At 60.5% G+C, this 18,938-nt stretch overlaps 1 protein-coding gene across 1 annotated transcript in view; it reads right to left on the bottom strand.

Moving 5' to 3' along the window:
* Nucleotides 1-2,738: 2,738 nt before the first annotated feature.
* PLCH2 (phospholipase C eta 2) overlaps nucleotides 2,739-18,938 on the bottom strand; it is a 41,925-nt gene continuing 25,725 nt past the window's right edge. The window contains exons 11-23 of the mRNA XM_007945520.2: nucleotides 18,458-18,601; nucleotides 13,463-13,555; nucleotides 13,007-13,089; nucleotides 11,770-11,867; nucleotides 11,383-11,565; nucleotides 10,953-11,060; nucleotides 9,743-9,867; nucleotides 9,191-9,275; nucleotides 8,724-8,870; nucleotides 8,356-8,435; nucleotides 5,234-6,044; nucleotides 4,765-4,881; nucleotides 2,739-4,063 (exon numbers count right to left, since the gene is read on the bottom strand). Coding sequence (XP_007943711.2) covers nucleotides 2,739-4,063; nucleotides 4,765-4,881; nucleotides 5,234-6,044; nucleotides 8,356-8,435; nucleotides 8,724-8,870; nucleotides 9,191-9,275; nucleotides 9,743-9,867; nucleotides 10,953-11,060; nucleotides 11,383-11,565; nucleotides 11,770-11,867; nucleotides 13,007-13,089; nucleotides 13,463-13,555; nucleotides 18,458-18,601 — 3,399 coding nt within the window. The remainder of the gene's footprint in view (nucleotides 4,064-4,764; nucleotides 4,882-5,233; nucleotides 6,045-8,355; nucleotides 8,436-8,723; nucleotides 8,871-9,190; nucleotides 9,276-9,742; nucleotides 9,868-10,952; nucleotides 11,061-11,382; nucleotides 11,566-11,769; nucleotides 11,868-13,006; nucleotides 13,090-13,462; nucleotides 13,556-18,457; nucleotides 18,602-18,938) is intronic.

Genomic DNA, 18,938 nt, shown 5'->3' with positions numbered 1-18,938 from the left:
GTATCTGCTGTCTTGTCCAGGAAGTGTGTCCAGGGAGGACAAGTCTAAAGTGTGGACCTTGTCTGCAATTACTTCTAGAACACTTGTAGCCCCAAAGCACCCCTGTCCTTCTTGTGGTGTCAGACCCCAGGCCCCTTAGCAGCAGGGTCCCCAGGGCTGGCCTCAGCTGCTGTCACCTGGTTTTCTGTACTCCTTACCCTGGCCTCAGGGGCTCAAAAAGGGGGCCACTTTGAGCAGGGCATCAGGCTGCATGTGTCCCTCCATGTCCGTCCCTGGCCCACCACAGCCCCTTTGCACATGGCAGGAACATGTGAAACCTATACACCCTCCTGGCTTGAGAGTTGGCAAGAGGAGGCATCAACCACTCTCAAGGGCGCTGGGGTGGAGGCGGCATCTGTGGGTGCCAAGCTGAGCACCCAGTGGATTTCTCTCTGATTGCCCCTGGACTTGGGCACCACTGACCTCCTGGGGTGGGGAGAGGGCGTGGACAGAAAACCATGTGTGACCTGCCACCACAAGAGTGGGGTCATGTGCAGGGCTGGAGGTCACTGAATAGGGGTATTTTCTGGAGAGGGAGAATGCATCAGGTTGATGGGGCTAGGGCTGTCTGGCAGAATCCACACAGGGGTACTTGGCCGCAGACTACGGGGCTGTGACCCTGCAGAGGGGGTGCATGCAGACTCTTTACCCCTGAACTGCCAGGTGAGTCTCTATGGAGGCTGAGTTGTTGCAGCTCCACCAAGGCCCACTTGTCTGCGGGGAGCAGAGGAGCCAGGAAGGGACAGGCCCAGGCAGTAGTCATGGCCACGGCCTCCAACAGGAACCCCAGCACTGGCCCTGCTCTTGGGCCAAGGAAGCCAGCAACCTGCACCCCTGCCTAGCAGCTCTGTCCTGCAGTCAGGGAATCTGCATGAGACTCCCAGTCCTGGGGAGCTTTCCCCCACACATGCCTTTGCGTGTGGCTGGGCCTGGTCCTCAAAGGACAGTAGGAGGCATCACCAGGCCAGTGCTGTGGACAGATGAGCTGGGCTCCCAGCGCGTCCACCCCTGTGCCTTCTGCTCCGGCTCCGTGTGGAACAGCTGCTCCCACTCCCCAGCCGGGTGATGTCTGGGTCTGCCCCTCCCTCCACGGCTGATTAAGCCCCCCTGGATGCCTCAGCATGGAGTCCCAACCATGTCGTGCCCAGCTGTCCACAGGTGGCCAGACGCCTGGCTAGCCTGTAGTAGTGATTTCGAGCAGAACCAGGCCAGTTTGCAGAGCCAGCCAAACCCAGCTGAAGACTGCCACCAGGTGGCAATAGGAGCCGGCCAGGCCTGAGCTGCAGCTGTCCTCCTAGCTCCTCTGGGTGACCCAGAACCACAGCAGCCGCTATAGGCCATGCTGGCCCTCTTGGCATTGGCCAGTCCCTGTGCGCCACAGCCCCCACCCACCTTCAACTACACCCCTTGCCTGGCACCCCCACAGCCTGGTGGCCCATGGGTGTCCAGGCTAGACCCTACTTACACCCTTGCCAGTGCCACTTTCCCACTCCAGGTTGCAAGCCTGACCCCTCCCCAGATGTTTTGGACCCAGCCTTGGTGCCCGTGGACAGAGACAGCCCTTTCCAGCCTGTTCCCCTGGAGGGCTCGGCCCCATGTATCATCCAGGAGGCCTCCCTGGGCCTCAGCCCTGGGATGTCTGCCTTCCTCTGCTCTGGAGCTCCCCTGAGGCACCAGTCCTTTGGCTTCAGCCCCCTGTGGAGGACGAGCTGTCTCCTCAGCTATGCTGTACAGAGGGGCCTGGGGAAATGCCTGGGCTGGGATGGAGTGTTGAGCATCACCCCACATGGGGGTGCACAGGGCCTCACAGAGAGGGAGAGCGCTGACCTTGGCCTCTCACCGCATGCTTCCCCAAAGCTGCCCTATTCGACCTCCCAGTGGAGAACACCTGGAGTGTGACCGTGGCGGCGGAGGCTTCAGTGCGCCTTGCCTCTTGTGACCCCACCCTGGGGGGCTTCTGGCCCGAGGTCTCTGTCCCAGGGTAAGGCTCTGCCCTTTGAGGAGTGGGAGGGGACTAGACTCAGCAGAGGGTGTACATGGGAACCCCCCTGCCCTGGGAGCTAGTCAGCTGGCATCAACCCTGCCTGGAAGTAGGAACAGGAGTGAGCGAAAGCTTGAATCGGCAGCACCCCAGAGGCAACCCCAAGTGAGAATGTGTTTATTGGAGTCGTGTTCCAGAGTCTACAAAGTCTTTAAAATGTCCTGATGTGGAGGACAGGTGTCAGAGCAGGCCAAATTCGAAGTCAGGTGGGATGTGGGCAACATCCCAGCAGCTATGGGCACTCAGCCCATGCCCTGGGAGGCAGACTCCTTGGGGGCAAGGCTCCCCAAGACAACACACACACCCAGGGGCTACAATCCCAGGTTAAAAAAAAAAAAATGATAAAGGGCTTGGGTATAATTTCAGCATTGTTTCTAAAAATTTAAATACTTTTCTCTGTATATATCTTAAAACAGTGACAGGGCTAGGGGCGGGGCCAGCTTCAGCCCCTCCCCACCCCAGGGGTGGAAGGTACAGGGCAGCCACCAGGGCAAAGGGGCAGAGCCCCGGCCAGAACAGCCACGTGGATATAGCCAGCCACTGGCATGCTCAGCATACGGGCCAGCTCTGGGGACCTGTAACGGATGCCCCATTTCCTGAGCAAACACGAGGGCCCCCCTGCTTGGGCCTGGAGGGCACAGGCAGACTGTGGCAGTGGTCAGAGTCTAAGTAAGAGGGGACTGACGGTGGTGCCACACACCTGGCTGGGGGCTCCCTTGTGGGGGGCCGGTGTGTCCACGCAGCCCTCGCGACCCACGGAGCAGGCACCCTCAGGGGTGCCACGCTCCTCCTCGGGGGGCCCCGGTGCACCCGGGCCCTGCAACCGCAGTTGCCGCTCCTGGGCCTGGCGGGCACGGCTTGCAATGGCACGCACACGGCTCTGGCTGCGGGAGGAGGAACGTCGTAGGAAACCAGGTGCTCCAGCTGCCAACGTGCCCTCCCCAGTCGGGCCCAGGCTGGTGGGTGAGGTGATGTCCCCCGCCTGCTGGAAGCCCGTGAGCCAGCGCAACTGCTCAGTCAAGGCATCTGGCCGCTGTTCGCCTGGGGGGCCCAGGCCTCTGCCAGGACTGCGAGGCCTGCTCTCAAAGCTGGGCACAAAGTCGTCAGCAGTCAGGTCTCCCAGACTCTTGGACTTGGCGGCGGCAGGGCATTCCTGGAGGCTCACTAGGGAGAGGCGGCCCCAGGGTGGCCTGGGGCGGTGTCCCGACAGGGACCTGTGTGGTTGTGGGGCCAGGGGCCGGGGCTGCAGCTCGTCAGGTGCAGAGGGCAGCTGACCTGCAACCCGCAAGTTGGGGTTGGACTTGCTCTTGGTCACTGGGGGCAGGCCTGGGCAGGTGGAGCAGGGCCGTGAGGGCAGGCGGCCAGATGGAGGCCCGGCCAGGCTCTCACGGCTGCGGCCCAGGCCCAGGCTGGGTAGGGAGAGGTCGATGACAGTGTCGCTGGATGACATACTGGAAGATGAGGACACACTGTCGCGGTGGCTACCAGGCTCCAGACGCTGCCATAACCGGTCACTGCCCGTGGCATCTGAGTACACGGCAGGGATGGGGGAGGGTCCAGCCAGGGGCTGCCACCCACCCAGTGGCTCTGTGGGCACCTGCCCGTTACTCTTGGCCCTTCTGACTAGGGGCAGCTGGCCCAGGGCCTGAGGCTGGCCTCTGCAGCCCACCTGGCTTCCAGCAGCCCCCTTAGACAGCCCCCCAGAGGCCCCACCATGATACACCCACCGCCTGCTGTCAGGGGGCACCTCAGTGTCCCTGTGGTCACTGGTCCTGAGCTGGGGGTGCCCAGGAGCTCCCGGGGCCACCCCTAGGGGGCCTGTTGCAGCTTTGGCTACAGGTCCTGCAGAGCTTTGGGAACCTTCTGAGTAGAAGCTGGTGGGGGTAGCCGGTGGCGGTGGGAGGCCAGGGGCCGGCTCCTCAGTGATGGTCTCCAGGCCATACAAGGAGGAGACAGACCTCTGCATGGACGAGGGGCAGGCGTCTGGGGGGCAAGAGAGAGAGGGGTGTCAGTAGGTGCCCCTGGTCTCCATGCCAAGGGACGATGGGCCAGGATTCTGGGGCCTCCAGCAGCCAGGCCGTCCATCTGCACACATGGGTGCCCAATGTGCCCCTCCCCCAGCCACCCTCCAGAGCTAGGGGAGCAGAGGGGCCATAGAGCCACAGCCCAACGCCGACCCATGGGTCTTCAGGCAGGACACACACATGGCACACAGGGCAGCCAGCCTGTTACCTGGCACTCAGCCGCCGTCAGTTCCTAACTACAGAGGCAGCATGGGGACAGGGACAGAAAGGAGAAGACTGTCAGAGGGGCTGGGGGTAAGGTGGCCTGGCAGGCAGATAGACTGATAGCAAGGTTGGGCAGGTACAGGGCAGGAGCTCAAAGGGAGGGAGGGAAGGCAAGCCAGCTTGCCCTGCCCCCAGGCTGGCTCTCCAACGGCTCAGAGCCCCTATGACCCTGCCTGCAGTGAGCTCTATATACTTTGTACAGGTGCAGGTAGCACTGTAGGACTGGCCTGGCAGGGCCTCTGAGTTAGGTGCTAGGTGCATGTGGGGCTAAGAATCGACTCCATCAGTACTCTGAGTGCCCTGGGCCACTAGTAGGAAGGGTTACGGCTGGCCCCTGACATGTCAGACTTGGGGGGTGACTGTGGCCAGCAGCTGAGGTGGGGGCAGAAGCCTCACCTTGGATGGGCTGGAGATTTGGGTAGGGGGAGCCCACAAGCCAACTGAGGTGCAGGAAGGGCATTGGGAACATCTGAGCCTCTAGGTCTCCTATGGGCCCCTGTGATGAGAGCCCGGCTGGGAAGGCCAGGTGTGCACTGGGCCAGATGTGACCCTCAGCAAATGCTGCTCACAGGCCCTTGTCTGGGCTCATCCTAGCAGGGATGGGATGCAGAACCATAGCACCTAGGCCACCCTACTCCCCTGGGTTCCAGGAGCACCAGGGCCCCTCAGACCAGAGAGAAGTGGTGATAGGGAGGGCTGGGTGGGGCTTAAGGGGCAGGTGGGACCAGCTGATGGAGCACAGCACAACAAAAGCGGATGGTGCACCCAGGGTGGCGGTGTTTGACAGACAGCGGTGGAGACAGAACCAGGCCATGCTGAGAGCAGGGGACACTGCAGGGAGGGGGCTGGGCGGGGCTGGCCTTACCAGCTGAGAACATGGGGGATTTACTCCTAATCTCCTCCAGCTTTTGAATGAACAGGGCGTTCATCTCCCGCTGCAGGGCCCCTGGTGGCCTGCGGGCACCCTCTGGCCAGCGGGGGCCCTCCTCGGGGCTGCCACGGCTGTCCGGGCTGCTGGAATCCGAGGACACAGAGCCACCGCCACCCGGCCGCTGCCGCCGGGCCCCGCAGCCCTCAGAGGTCTCTCTGTTTTTCCCGGGCATGGCCGCAGTGGCTCGGGGACCCCCAGTGCCACGGGGGGCCCCCAGTGCATCTGCCCGGGCCCTGGGCTGCTGACTGATGGCTGAGTGGGCACCCATGGGCCCCGGGCTGGGCGGCCGCTCCCTGAGCAGGCCCTCAGCGTCCATGCCAGTGCAGGAGGCCACCATGCACTTCATGCATGTGGCAGCCATGCCTGCAGGCCCAGGGCCCTCAGGGACACACGGGGGCGGCACTGTGGCTGGACTCCTCGCCGCCGCAGCTGCTGTGGGTGTCAGCACCTTACCTCGGGGGCTGACGCTGCTGGGCACCTCGTGGGGTGGGGGCCCTGGGGTGGGGCTGGGGGGTGCCACGTCGTCAGCCGTCCCCTCAGAACCCGTGTCCTGAGTCCCAACGACCAACTCTGGCAAGCCCTTGCGGCCCGGCTTGTGGCTCTTGGTGGGGGCACTGGCCGTGCGCCGCAGGAGCCGCTGGCTAACGGAGGGTCGGGGGGGTGGTCGCCCAGCAGCATGACTGTCCAGCGAGCCGGGCTTTGGGCCGCGGAGGAACAGGCCTTTTAGACCCAGAGCCTGTTTGACCTGCAAGAGAAAGGACCCAGCATTACTGGTGGCCAGGGAGCACCCACCCGCAGCACTGGCAAGTGTGGGCAGAAGGAGCCATGGACAGCTGGATAGCAGCTGCCTGGGTCAGATCAGGCTGGCTGGGGTGGAGGCAGGTCCCTGGGTGTGCAGCAGGAGGGGCTGCAAGGGGCGGGAGAAGTGAGACCTGAAACCAAGAACCAGCGTCCCCGGCACCCTGCACCCCCTGAGGCCCGCAGCCCCTGTTCTGCCAGGGGGTGCTGGCGTGGAGAGAAAGATGTTAGAACAAGGACCCAACAGCCACCTGTCTGGCCTAGCTCCTGCCCTTGGACACTGGCAGGCCTGGGACAGACACAGAGATGTTCTCCAAGTATACTACTGCCAGGCTCAGAAGATGGAGCTCAAGGCTGGCTCAGCACCCCTTGAGTCTTGACAGGGCCTCAGGGATCCGACTGCAAGCCTAGGGCTCAGACACCAGCCTCTCAGATGCCAGCGTCAGCCATATGGCCCTTCTGGATAGCTGGTCCAGGGACTCAGGTGGGTCTAGTCACCACCAAGAGGGCCTGGCAGCCACGTACCAAGTTTGCACAGGCCAGGGATCCTTGCATGCCAGACAAACCGCACCCCAGAAACTCTGCATCCCCAGGCCCCACCCCCCTACCCCTCTCCTCCCTGATGACCTGCGGGCTCGTGCACAGCGCGGCCCAGCGGCCTGGCGGGCAGTCAGCCCCAGCAGCACCTCTAGGCAGAGGCGTCCGCGTGGCAGCACTTGAATCAGCGTCCCGATTCAAGATCCCAAATCCAAGTGCAATTTGGTCAGACTCTGCCAAAGTCATTTATAAGAAGATCCAGAATTCAGGCTTGGAGCTCCCTTCCCAGTCCTGGGATCTCCCCACCCCAGACACAGATGAGAGGATCAGGGACAGGGGCTAAGAGGGGAGCACACAGTGGGGGAGCACAGAGATGGGGGAGGGGCACAGATAGGAAGGAGGACATAGGGGAAGGGGGATGTGAGGGGCACAGAGATGAAGGAGAGGGATGCAGTGGGAGGGGGCATAGGCCGAGAGGGGATGTAGGGGTAGGGTGGTATGGGGGAGGGAGAGGGAGGAAAATAGGGTGAGGCAGGAGGAAGGGAAGATAAGGGAGGGGAGGCAGGGAGAGGGTTTGCAGTGTGAGTGAGTTTGCGAAAGGAGAGGGTAGGGACAGTAGGGGAGGAGGGAAGGGGCCAGAGCAGGCCTGTGAGTGGGGAGGGGGAAAGAGGAGGGGAGTGGGGGAGGAGTGGATGGAAGGCCACCCTAGGGCCCTGCTGAAGTCCTGGGTCTGCTTTGTAAATGCTGCTCTGGCTGAAGGATGGCCCGCGGAGCCCAGGAGCCACAGCATCACCCATGTCACACGAGCGGACAATTTCCAAAATGCTACCGAGTGGTGGCGGATGCTAATGAGGGGCAGTGGTCTGAGCATGCGGGAGGGGGAGTGGCACCGTCCTCGCGGGGTACCTTGGAGGCTCCTAACAGGGCTGCGCTTCTAAAGGTGGACTTTGCACATAGAGACCCACTGCAAGACCAAAGAGACAGAGCAAACGCAGGTGAGGTGCAGCATAGCTGGAGAGGCCCAGCGCCCGGCAGGCAGACACAGCGGACTGATGGACGGACACACGGACAGACGGTGAGCCCAGGCTCTAGCTGGCACCTCTGGCCCCACAGAGTGGCAGGAGAGACAGCCAGTGCTAGGGCCTGGACTGGCTGCTGTGCCTGGTGGCCCCAGGGGCTGGGCCTGAGCTGGGTCCAAGCAGTTGGGCCTGCCCTTTGCTGATGGGAATATCAGACCCAGGCAGGAGCATACAGCTTGCAGAGTGGGAGGGCAGCCCTGGGTGGGAAGGGGCAGGGAGAGGGGGAGAGGGGGAGAGGAGTCTTAGGGAAAGAAGAGGGAGGGGAGTCTCAGGGAAAGAAGGAGGAGCTGGCTGTGGCACCTCAGGGGGCCATGGCACCCTGACCTGGGGGCCCAGGAAGGCCTGGGAGAGCTGCTACAGGGGGTGGGACAAAAACTAGTGACCAGGCCCTGGGCAGGCCAAAGCAGGGAGCAGGGCCCCACAGCGAGTGTGGGGACACAGAGGTCTACCTGGCAGGCTTGGGGCCAGGCATCCTCCCACTACCCTGTCTTGAAGGTGGAGAAAGAGGCCCCAGGAGGGGGGGACTCACTGCCCCATGGGTCAAGGGCCAGCACTGGGGTAGCAGGGGACACTGCTGGGCTGGGGCTGGGGCTGGGGCTGCCCTTTTCTGATGGCCGAAGGTGGCTGGCAGGTGGCACTCACCTTACCACTGACATCACTGATGGCCACATGGACAAAGATGGAGGCCTGCTCCATGCCCTCCAGGTACACATGCCGATAGCCTGCAACAGTGGTCACTGGCTCCTACCCACCCCTACTTGCCCATACACTTACAAGTCCTTGAGTCCCCAACAAGCCCTGTCCAAGGTCTCCCCCTCTCCCTGCCCTCTAGTTCCACCTCCTCCAGAAAGCCCACTGAGACTGCTCCAGCCTCAGGAATGAAGTGTTCTCCTCCCCCAAGTAGGCCAAGTCCCCAGGGTTTCCTTGCCCTCCTCCCCCAAGCCCCATCTGTGTCCTTTTGGACTGACAAGGCCCTACTCCCCACAGCAGGTGCCTCCCAGCCCACCCACCTGGCATCATGCTGCTGAAGGCCAGTGTTCTCTGGCCAATGAAGTCCCGCCCGATGGGGTCATGGTCCCACACAAGGAAGCGGACCAGTGCCATCTCGGGCATGTGCACCAGGAACACCAGGGTCTCTTCCCACATGGGGTTGAATCCTGGAGGCCATCAGAAGGGCATCACCCCCCTCTCAGGGTCCAGCCACCCACTGCAAGAGCTCTGCCCATTGAAGCACTAGCCTCATGTTGGCCACCTGGGCCACCTGGGAGCTAGGGCCATGACTGCTACTCGCATCCAGGGGAACAATGAGCTGACGGTGGCCTGGGGCATAGTCCCTGAGTGCAGGGAGATGGCTGGGAACTGGGATGGGGTGCCCAAGGCACAAGTGTATGGAGGCCCTGCTGCCTCCCATTTTCCTCCCCACCGCCACTGCTCTATGTCTCCCATCATTGTCCCCCAACCCCGCTCCGCGCCCCACCATTGTCATCCACCACACGGGTCTGCTCCTTGTTGCAGTCCACGGGGAGCCCGATGATCTCCACCTCCACGAAAGGGTCGATGATCTGGTGGTCCCAGAGGTACAGGTGGTATCCTAGGCCCAGGCACCAGGCTTCTGGCCCCCTAATCTCTGCCCTCTCAGCCATGTGGCCCAGCTTAGCTCTGTCCCCCTAATATCTTCCCCCTTGGCCATGTGGCCCAGCTCAGCTCTGCTGCCCACACAGCCCCCTCCTACCTCCCCAAGCCCCTCTATCTCTTCATCGGCCCCCCAGCATTGAGTCCTGCCCTCCTACTTTCCCATGGTTCCCCCTATACCCCTGTAGTTCCTCAACATCTAGTCCTACTGCTTGGCTACTTCTCTGTGGTCCCCAGCATCAAGTCTTATGGCCCCTCTACCTGCCCACAGCCCCACTACCTCCCGACAGTCTCCAGCATCAGCATCAGCATCAGCATAGAGTTCCGCAGCCTCCTACTTCCCCATGGCCTCCCTGTTTCCCCCACAGTCCCCAGCATCGAGCCCATGGCCCCCTACCTCTCCTCGGTCCCCTAGCATGGAGTCTCTCGGCTTAGGGAGCTGCTGCCCACTGATGATCCGCAGCACCACCTGCTTCTTGAGCTGCCCAGGCAGTGGATCCTCAGCATTGGGGTTGAAGACGCCTGGGGGCCAGGGCAGGAGGCTGAGCAGGCATGGCCCTCTCTACAGCCCCACAGATCCCCAGCGGGCACTGGGCTGCCAGTAGCCATACTTCCCTGTCCTACATTTTATAGGTGGGAACCCGAGGCCCCGGGCAGAGAGGAGAGGCAATATCACAGTGCTGGAGAGGATCTTGACCAACAGGTGGCTCAGACCAAGTGCCGGGACACAACATGGGATCCCCACACGCTGTCTTACAGGTGAGCTGGGGGCTCAGATACTTGTACAAGGTCATGCTGACTCTGCATGGGAGGCAGGACCCTGGAGCCCTGGTAGGGAGGGATCCTGGGCCCTGGAAACCCCTGTGGGGTAGGGGGTACTGGTAGGGAGGGGACCCAGGCCCTGGGAACCCCGGTGGGGAAGGACCCAGGCCCTGGGAATCTGTGGGGTGGTGAACCCTGGTGGGAGGGGCCTAGGCCCTAGGAGTCCAGAGGTGGGTTCTCTGGCCACACACCAGGGCCTGTGAAGGTTGGCAAGTTGGACGGGGGACAAGTGCTGATAAAAGAGGGTGAAATACAAACCAAGAGGGCATGTGGGAGGAGGGATTAGGATTAAAATGGAAACAAATCCATAAATCATTTTCAGCATGTCAGGGAGCAAAGGAAGCATCTCTGAGAGGGGAGGGTGGGGGAGGGGAGGGAGGAGGAAGTAGGGAGCTCCTTAAAATGCCCTACCCAGAGAATGGCCTCTAGGGTACCTGGGTCTACACCCCTGCAGACTGAAGCAGGCCCGGGGTAGGGGGCAGGCCCAGGGTTGGGGGGAGCTGGCACCATGCCCCTGAGAAGTCCTGCCTGCTCCTGCCAGCAAACCTCGTCCAGGGGCCCAGAGGAGGGGCTCTCTAATTCACCACTTCCAAATTCCTGGCTGAATTTGGGGTCCTTCATGCAACACCAGCACCAGCATGGTGAATGCCTCCAGCCCCAGTATCCTGCACCTCAACCAGTAGACCCTGCTGAAGCTACTGTTTGGTGCAGCCCCCTCAACTCAGCCCTCCTGGCCCCAACCTCCTGCCCCATCGCCCCCCTCCCCCACGCCCCAGGCACCTCACCCTGGCACATGCATGGGGGCTTGAGCACGTAGCCACAGTTGCCGTTGGCACTGAACTTGGCACGGTTCAGCTGCAGCATGCGTCCTTCCGTCTGGTAGTTCAGGGCGACTGTGAAGCAGGACACAGGTCACCGCTCATACTGGCCTACCCCCCCACCAGGTGTACCTGCTACCCCACCCCCAGCACCAGGAGCACTGGGGGCTCTGGGGGCCACACGGGGCACAACCCCTGGCTCCTCGTTCCTGGTGGGCACCCATGGAGCCCAGCACAGCCAGCCCCCCTGCAGACCCAGACCCCAGGCATGCATGGGCAGAGCCCCATGTCTCCTTAGGAACCAGCTCCGCATCAGCATATAGAGTTGACAGGATGGCATGGAGGTTCTCCTGGGGGCTCCTCAGTGCCCCCTGGTGCACTGACCATGGTCACCCACCCATTTGGCAGCCGGCATTCCAGAAAGGTTGAGGGTTGTAGTTGCTGGAGTCAACACGATAGGATGAGGGGTAGATACGGGATAGCTGGTGCTGGTTGAAGCGCAGGTACTGGGCCGGCTTCTGCTGCAGGATCTGGTGTGCCTTGGTCTCGCTGAAGGATGACACCTGCCAGCTGGACAGCACTGGCCGATGCAGACGGCGGCCATCAGAGGGCAGTCCGCTGGCTCAGAATTCCCCGAAGTGCACCATATCAGTGCAGCCCTCCCCAACATGCATCCCAAGGTCAGGGCCCCCCCTGGGCAGAGGGAGCCCCTCCCCACTGTGCACTGGGCTCAGGGCTGGCTGGCTCCCTGCACACAGCCTGCCCCATGCTCGGCCCTGCTCACCCTCCGTCTCCACATCATGTGTCCCCACAGACTTGGTGTACTTCACCAGGTCTGACAGGGCTCGTGACAGTTTCATGGTCTTCTTCTGCCGGGTCACCCTATGAGGTGGGGGGGGGGGGCAGGTCAAAAGCCTGAGGTCACAAGGGGACCAGGGGGTTGTGAACCTATCAAAGGGGAACATGACAAGTACTGAGTGCTTCAGAGACAATGGGGCCTGGTGGCCAGGATGGCCACACCCCCAGACTCAGACCTATGGGGGCAATAGGTGTTAAGGCTATTAACAGTAGGTGTTAAGGCTAATAGGGTGTGAGAAGAGTACTGAGCAGCTAGATGGGGCCCGGAGCATGGGATAGGAAGCCCTCTAAGGCAAATGGAGGCTTCAGAAATTTCCAAGCAGAGGAGAGCCTGGGACAGAAGGAAGCTTTTCGGCTGAGAGGTGGGGTTGCAGGTGTGTGCTGAGGACAGAGCCAGGAGGATGTGGGGAGGTTTCAGGGGTGATGATGGGAAGGATGGGGAGCTGTTAGTGGGTGTATAGAGGTGGAGGGGATAGAGGATGGAGAGGCAGGGGGACCAAGGTGATGAGGGACAGAAGTGATAGGGGACGGAGTGTGGGGAACAGAGGTGAGGGGGCCTAGATTTAGAGGGTAGGTCTGAGAAGCCAATTGCACACCTGTGGAGGCAGAAATGCAGGAGGGTTGGGCTGGGCTGGGCTCCTTTACACATGGACACATTTAAAGGCTAGCCATGACTGCTTGGGAGGGCATGAGGCTAGGGGAACTGGACCCTAGAGGGAACTCTGAGAGTGGAGAAGGGGGATCCTAGGAGTAGAAGAGGTGGGACCTAGAAGGGGATGGAACTGGTGGTGTGGAGCACCGACGAAGAGGGCTGGACCAGGGAGAGAAGGACTGAGACCCGGTCCCAACCCCTCCACCAGCAGCATGTTACTCCTTGCTGGGTTGCTGTGGGTTCCCACAGAGCCTGTAGGCCTCCGTCCAGGCAGCCTGACCAGAGTCGGGATCCAGGACCCACTACACACACACACACACATACACACACACACACACTGCCACAACTGGATCGCCCTGGTCATTCTGAGCTCCTGAACTGGGACTGCACATTCCCTGCCCTTCACCACCTCCGGCTGCCTCCTTCCCTACTGTCTCCCAGAGCACCCTGCCACCCACTGCAGGGACTGCCTCCTGGGGTGCGTGTGTGAGTGTCATGGCAGGGTACTGACCCGCGGATCTGGACTCCTTGGGCATCTAGGTCCTCCACCCCCTCCTCCACGCTGGCCACCTTCTTTAACTTGCTGCCTTTTTTCTGGGCAGAAGGAGAGAGGTGTGAAGACCTGCTGGAGCCCCAGGCTTTGGCCAGGGCATTGTGAAGGCCAGAAGTCAGTAGGAGGCAAAGCCACTCTCTTGTGCCCCAGCTGTCCTGCCTCCCAGGCCCCTCTGCACCTGGCCATGGCTACTGGTCCTCTGTCACAGCCCCACTCCACGTGTCCCTACTGGGCTTTCAGCCCAGCCATGGAGTCTCTGAGCTTGGGCCTCCCTGGGCCCCTGCAGCCAACCTTGTGATGCCACTGGGGGACTCAGGGAGGACCCTGAGAGCCCAGCCAGGGGGAGTGGAGACCCACCCCCAACCCCCTTCTGGAGTGGGCTCTGGCCCCCCAGCCCCAGGGGGTCCCCCAGACCTTGCGCTTGGAGAAGCTGTTCATAAGGAGCCTGTTGTTCCGCCGGCTGCTCCCAGCCTCCTCCCCTGAGTCCACGTCCTCCTCTGCTCTGCTCTGAGCCAGGGACAGAGAGAGACAGTGAAAGAAAGACAGAGACAGAGAGAGACAGACACAGAGCCAGGGACAGAGAGAGACAGGCACAGAGCCAAGGACAGAGATACAGGGATGAACTCAATATAGGTGAGGTTGGCTCTGAACTTGGTGGGGGGCTTCTGCCAGGCTTGGCCGCAGGAGACTCCAGGAGGCCTTCCTGGAAGCTGGGGATTGAGCTGGGTCTGGGAGGGAGGTGCTGGGGTCCCAAACAAGACAGGGGCAGCTACCAGTGAAAACACAACTGTGAATCAGGGCCATGGAGGTACTGATGGAAGTGTCCTGACACGCATGCACAGATACACGCACACACTCACTTTTCACAATGTGCTTCTTTAAACTCATTGAGTTCACAGTTCTGAATGTTTTCTATGCAGAATGACAGTGCGATACACATAGTCTGTGTGTCTGGAATGTTCCTTGGCTCTCTGCTTATGTAACCCTCACCGGACGCCTGTGCTCTGATGCCTGGCTAGCATGGTGAGCACACACAGACTCATCAGAGAGCAAGGCTGGGCTGAATGTAAAGCCATGAACACTGCCTTCAGCTCACCACCAGGGCTACCAGGCTGCAGGACAGACCTTCCTTCTGCTATTCATAAAGCATGTGTCCCAGGTCCTTCCTGCTCCCTTCCCTGAGAGCTACATCTGGGCAATCATACCTGCCAACTTACCCAAGTTTCATTCATGCCCAAGCTCTGGGAGCCTGGGCTATGTGCTTACATCCCTGAAGCCACTACAACCACTGCCACCTGCCACAGTCAGCCCTATGCAGATGCCCCCAAACTCGGCCCAGCTCTGCCTACAAGAGGCCCCATTGCACGTCTCATCCCATGCATGTGCAGTCCTGCAAGCACCCTTACATACACCCCTGCATGCATATCCCTGCATACACCCCTGTATGCACCGCTGCACACACACCTCTGTACAGATACCTTTGCACACATACCGTTACATGCACACCTGTGCACATATCCCTACATGCACACCCCTGTACCTACTCCTGCACAAACACTCCTTATACACCCTGCACATGCCCGACCTGCTCTCACATGGGGCTGCTGTCCCCACTGGTGTGGCCAGCTGGGGGGCCCTCCACCCCTTTGTAAAGGCCAGCACACCTCGGGAATCCAGGCTGACAACCAATTTTGGGCCCCTCATTCACACCTGGCCCCTGATGTGAGGTCCTTCAGCAACCCCCTAGACTCTCTCCACCACATTTGGCTCAGCCCCCTGCTAAGGCCCTGGCTTGGCACTTTTTGGTCCAGGTGGTGAACAAGGTCCCCTCCTGGGTGGCTTTCCTCACCTGGAGCCCTCATGAACATGGAGCTGGGAGCCTCATCTACGCTGCTCCCGGGGGGGGGGGTGCCTACTGCCCTGCAAGTAGGGTGCTCCCAGCCCTAGGATCCATGCTCCAAAGCACCCAAAGGTGCCCACCGTGGCATTCAGAAAGCACAGAAGCCGTGGCACTGGAGCCAACCTCACAGTCAACAAAACTGCGTGCACCCTGGCTGGACACCACGCCAGGCAATTTGAAAACAGAGCACTTCACAGGCTGCAGGCCCCAGGCCAGACCTCCTGTCAGTCATGGATATGGCTGGCAGCTGCCCCAGCCATTCTTGAGCTCCAGAGCTTGTACCCATGACCTAGACCTTCCTCCTTCCTTTTTCCCGCATCAAAAATCCAGACAGACCCATGACCACGCCCTAGGTCTGGCTACCCTGGCCCTGCCCTCCTACTGTCCACCCCCCCCCCATGCCAGAGCCTGTAGCAGTGGGACTCTGGCCACAGCCCGGGCACAGACTCTCAGTGACGGAGGCATTCAGGATTAGGTCCTAATTGCTTGGAGAGATGTGTGTCTCTCTCCACAGCCCCCAGCAACAGCAGCCCGTTTTCCTCTTAATTTATTGATGCTGCCGAGCTGTGCGGGAGGCGCTGGAAGCTGCTCTTGCGTCTGTTCAGAGCCCGTGGGGGGCGACATGCTCCGCCACTCTTTAAACATCACCCAAAATGCCACCGCTGCTACTGACAGCCTCTGATGCTCATCAGCCTGGGCCAGAATTAAGGGAGCAACCAGTGTCCGATTACCCAATGAACAAGGTAAACCTGGGCTTACTTGTGCTTACTTACTAATTTGAAATGAACAATTTCACATCAAAGATTCTGCTTCTAAGTATAGCTGGCATCTCTCTCCCAACCCCACAGCACCTTCCTGCAGAATCTAAACCTCTTCTCAGATTTGTAATCCCTGATAGGGATGGAGTACCTAGTAAGGAAGGTAAGCACAAGTGAGCCCACGCTTACCTTGCTCACTGGGTAATCCACCCCTAGGAGCAATGCTGCTGGCCCAGGTCCCTAGAGGAAGCCTTGCCAACTGCAGCCCAAGTCTTTTAGAACAGGATGGAATGCCACTGACACAGCCTGCGCTCTTCTCCAAACTGGGCAGAAGACAGCTGACTCCCCATAGGAGAGGGGAAGGTGGCTGGTCAGCAGACAGGCAGCGTCCACCCCAGGCAGAATATAGCCCGACCCTCCCCACAAGGCCCAGCCCTCAGGGCTGCAGAGCAGGGTGGGGAGGTCTGGTAGGGGCAGAGTCACCAGCAGGGGGCAAGGGTGCCCCTTGGCCAGTGCCAGTGCCCCCTGGAGTTGTATCACACTGCAGGGGCCCTTTGTGCTCTCAGTCCCTCCCCTCCAGGTGTCCAAGTGTCCCCCCTGCTGCATCCAGTGCTCCTTCGTCCTCACAGGACCTTCCTGTAGAGGAGGAAGCATTTGGGACCTAGGCTCATGCCTTTAGGGTGAGGTCAGGTGAGGATAATGCCTGCTCCTGTGAGACCCAAATGGCCATGATAGGATCCCTCTGCCTGGAGTCTGCACCCTGCTGTGAGTTCTGTGGCTGACAGATTCCCTTTCCCTTCCCCCTGCCCCTGTTAGGGACAAACTCAGCCCTGCTGTTCCCATCATGTCCCTATGGGCTCTCAAATCATTCTGGGCTGCATCATCAGCCACACCCTTGACCCCTCCTATAGGGCAGGTCCTGGGTCAGCTGGGTGGGGTGGGATTCCCTGCCTTCCATCTATAGCCTTCCACCCCCAAAGCTCAGCCTGAATGCTCCCTTCTCTGCCTCCAGGAGGCCTTCCCCAAGCCTGGGTCCTTCACCACCCTGGTGCTTCTAGGCCACTCAGACCCAAGGTCCAGAGACCATCTTCTAGGACCTCCAGGTGTGCCCTAGTACCCTGAGATGTGTCCCCAGAGCCCCCAGGTTTGCTTCCAGGAGGCCAGATGTACATCCCAGGACCCCAGGTGTAATGTCAGCTACATCAGCTCCCTTCTGGCCGGCAGGACTGGGCTCCCACACCACCCACCCTAGAGAAGCAGGTGACCCAGAGCACGGGTGGCCAGCTTTCACTCCACCTCTCCATCTCTGTACTAGAAAAAGTGAGTGTCTGGCAGCACGGGACCTGCCGGGGCCACCTGCACAGAGTGTCTGAGTTCCCCGGGCATCAGCTGTGCAGCATGGTGCTGTGCTCGTGGGTGGAAACAAAAACAACCGTGTCTAAAAATACAAGTCCCGGCGGGGACCCAAGGAGGAGCCACTGCTTCGCCCCTAAATCTGGAAAGCAGCGAGGGGCTGCAGGAAAGTCGGGGGGTGAGGAAGCATCTGTAGGGTGAGCTCTCCAAGAATGGGGAGACGCCACCCCATCGTCTGTGCTCTCTACTCTGCTCACCCTCTCGTCAAACCCCATGTGCCCCCTCCAGGCCTGCCTCTGCCCCTAGGCAGCACCAATGCTACCTCTGGCCCCTCAGGCCACTGAACAGGGAGCCAACGTTCTGGGCTGGCTGTGCTAGGGTGCTCGGCCTCACTGCCCAGCCAGTCCCCCAGACACACACTTCCCTGTGTCTGCCCAGACCCTCCGATGGCTGCTCTCCATGCAGATAAGTGCCGCACAGGGCTGTGAGTGGCTCCCGGCAGAGGGCAGGCACTGGGCAGGGAGGCCCTGGGCAGGAGGCTTCATCCTTTTGCACTTGGCTGGGCCTGCTGTAGGTGAAGGCAGCACGAAAGCCTGGCACTATCTTCCCTTGGGACACTCCCGTGGGAGACCTCCACCTCCCAAGCATCCCCAGGGGAAGAGGTGGAGAGTGTGGGCCAGGAGCTGTCTGCAGGCCTCTGAGGGGAACATGTGTGGCTGTCAGACTGCAGCAGAAGGGCCAGAGGAGATGAAAGCAGTCCCACCAACAACGGTGCAGCGAGCCCCAGGCCAATTTGTCCTGTGACAGGGTAAGTGTCTCAAATCCTTCCTCAGCATGGAAAAGCAAAACAAAGCTAATCACTCCATACCCAGAGGACCCTGGGTATGGAGAAGTAAGCCACTGGACAACGGGCCCGTGGAACGTGTGTACATGTGCATATGTGCTCATGTGTGTGTATGTGCAGGTGTCTGTGAGTTGTGTGTATATGTATGTGAAGGTGTGTGCACAGGTCTGTGTGCATATAGGTGTGTATGTGCAAGTAAATGTGCATTGTGCATTTTTGCAGATGTACATGTGTGTGTAGTTGTGTGTGCATGGGTATAAGTGTGTGCAGGTATGTATAAGGTTACATATACAGATGTGTATACAGGTGCATGTGCGGGTGAATGTATGTAGGTGCATACATGAAGGTGTGTGTGCATTCAGGTGTGCGTGTGTATGCACGTGTGTGCAAGGGTATGTGTGCAGATATATGTGTGCCGATATATATGTACACACATGTGTGGCATATACAGATAGCACACTCTGGGCCCCTCATCAGGCCCTCTGACCAGGTCTGAAAACTGCAGCTATGAGGAGGGGGACAAGTGTTGGGAGCCTCACCTTCTTGCCCTCAGCCCTGTGTCCAAGCTTCCATGCTGGGGACAATGTGGACACAGAGAAGTCATTGGGATCTTCACAGTCTCGAATCTTGGACTCTTTGATGAGGGAATCCAATTTCCTCTTCGCGATGTTTTCCACACGCTTCCGGTTGGTAGAGGCCTGCAGGAGCCAGACGGTAGCTGGTTGGTGTCTGTCTGCAGCCCGGCAGTGGTAGGGTGCTTGGATGGGCTGGCTGGAGCTGCTGGGACCCATCCAGGTCCCCACCATGCTGGCACTGGCCACCAGCATCATTGGAGCAGCTCACAGAGGGCATGTGATTTGCCCCGGGGACATGAACCCAGGCCTGGCTAGTTCTAACTCCCACCTCCTTCAGCTGCAGGCTGCTGCTGCCTAGGACCCAGCAGATAATTTGTGGGCACTGGCGTAGTGGGCCTCAGGGTGGGGTGGGGGTGTGAGTCAGCACACCTGTGGCTTGCCCTGGGCTCTCAGGGGACGT

This window comes from Orycteropus afer, unplaced genomic scaffold, assembly GCF_000298275.1.
Source record: "Orycteropus afer afer isolate SDZICR_OR568_19922 unplaced genomic scaffold, OryAfe1.0 scaffold00136, whole genome shotgun sequence".
Taxonomy (NCBI): domain Eukaryota; kingdom Metazoa; phylum Chordata; class Mammalia; order Tubulidentata; family Orycteropodidae; genus Orycteropus; species Orycteropus afer.
The sequence above is the reverse complement of the archived record's forward strand: the minus strand, read 5'-3'. Positions and strand labels throughout refer to the sequence as shown.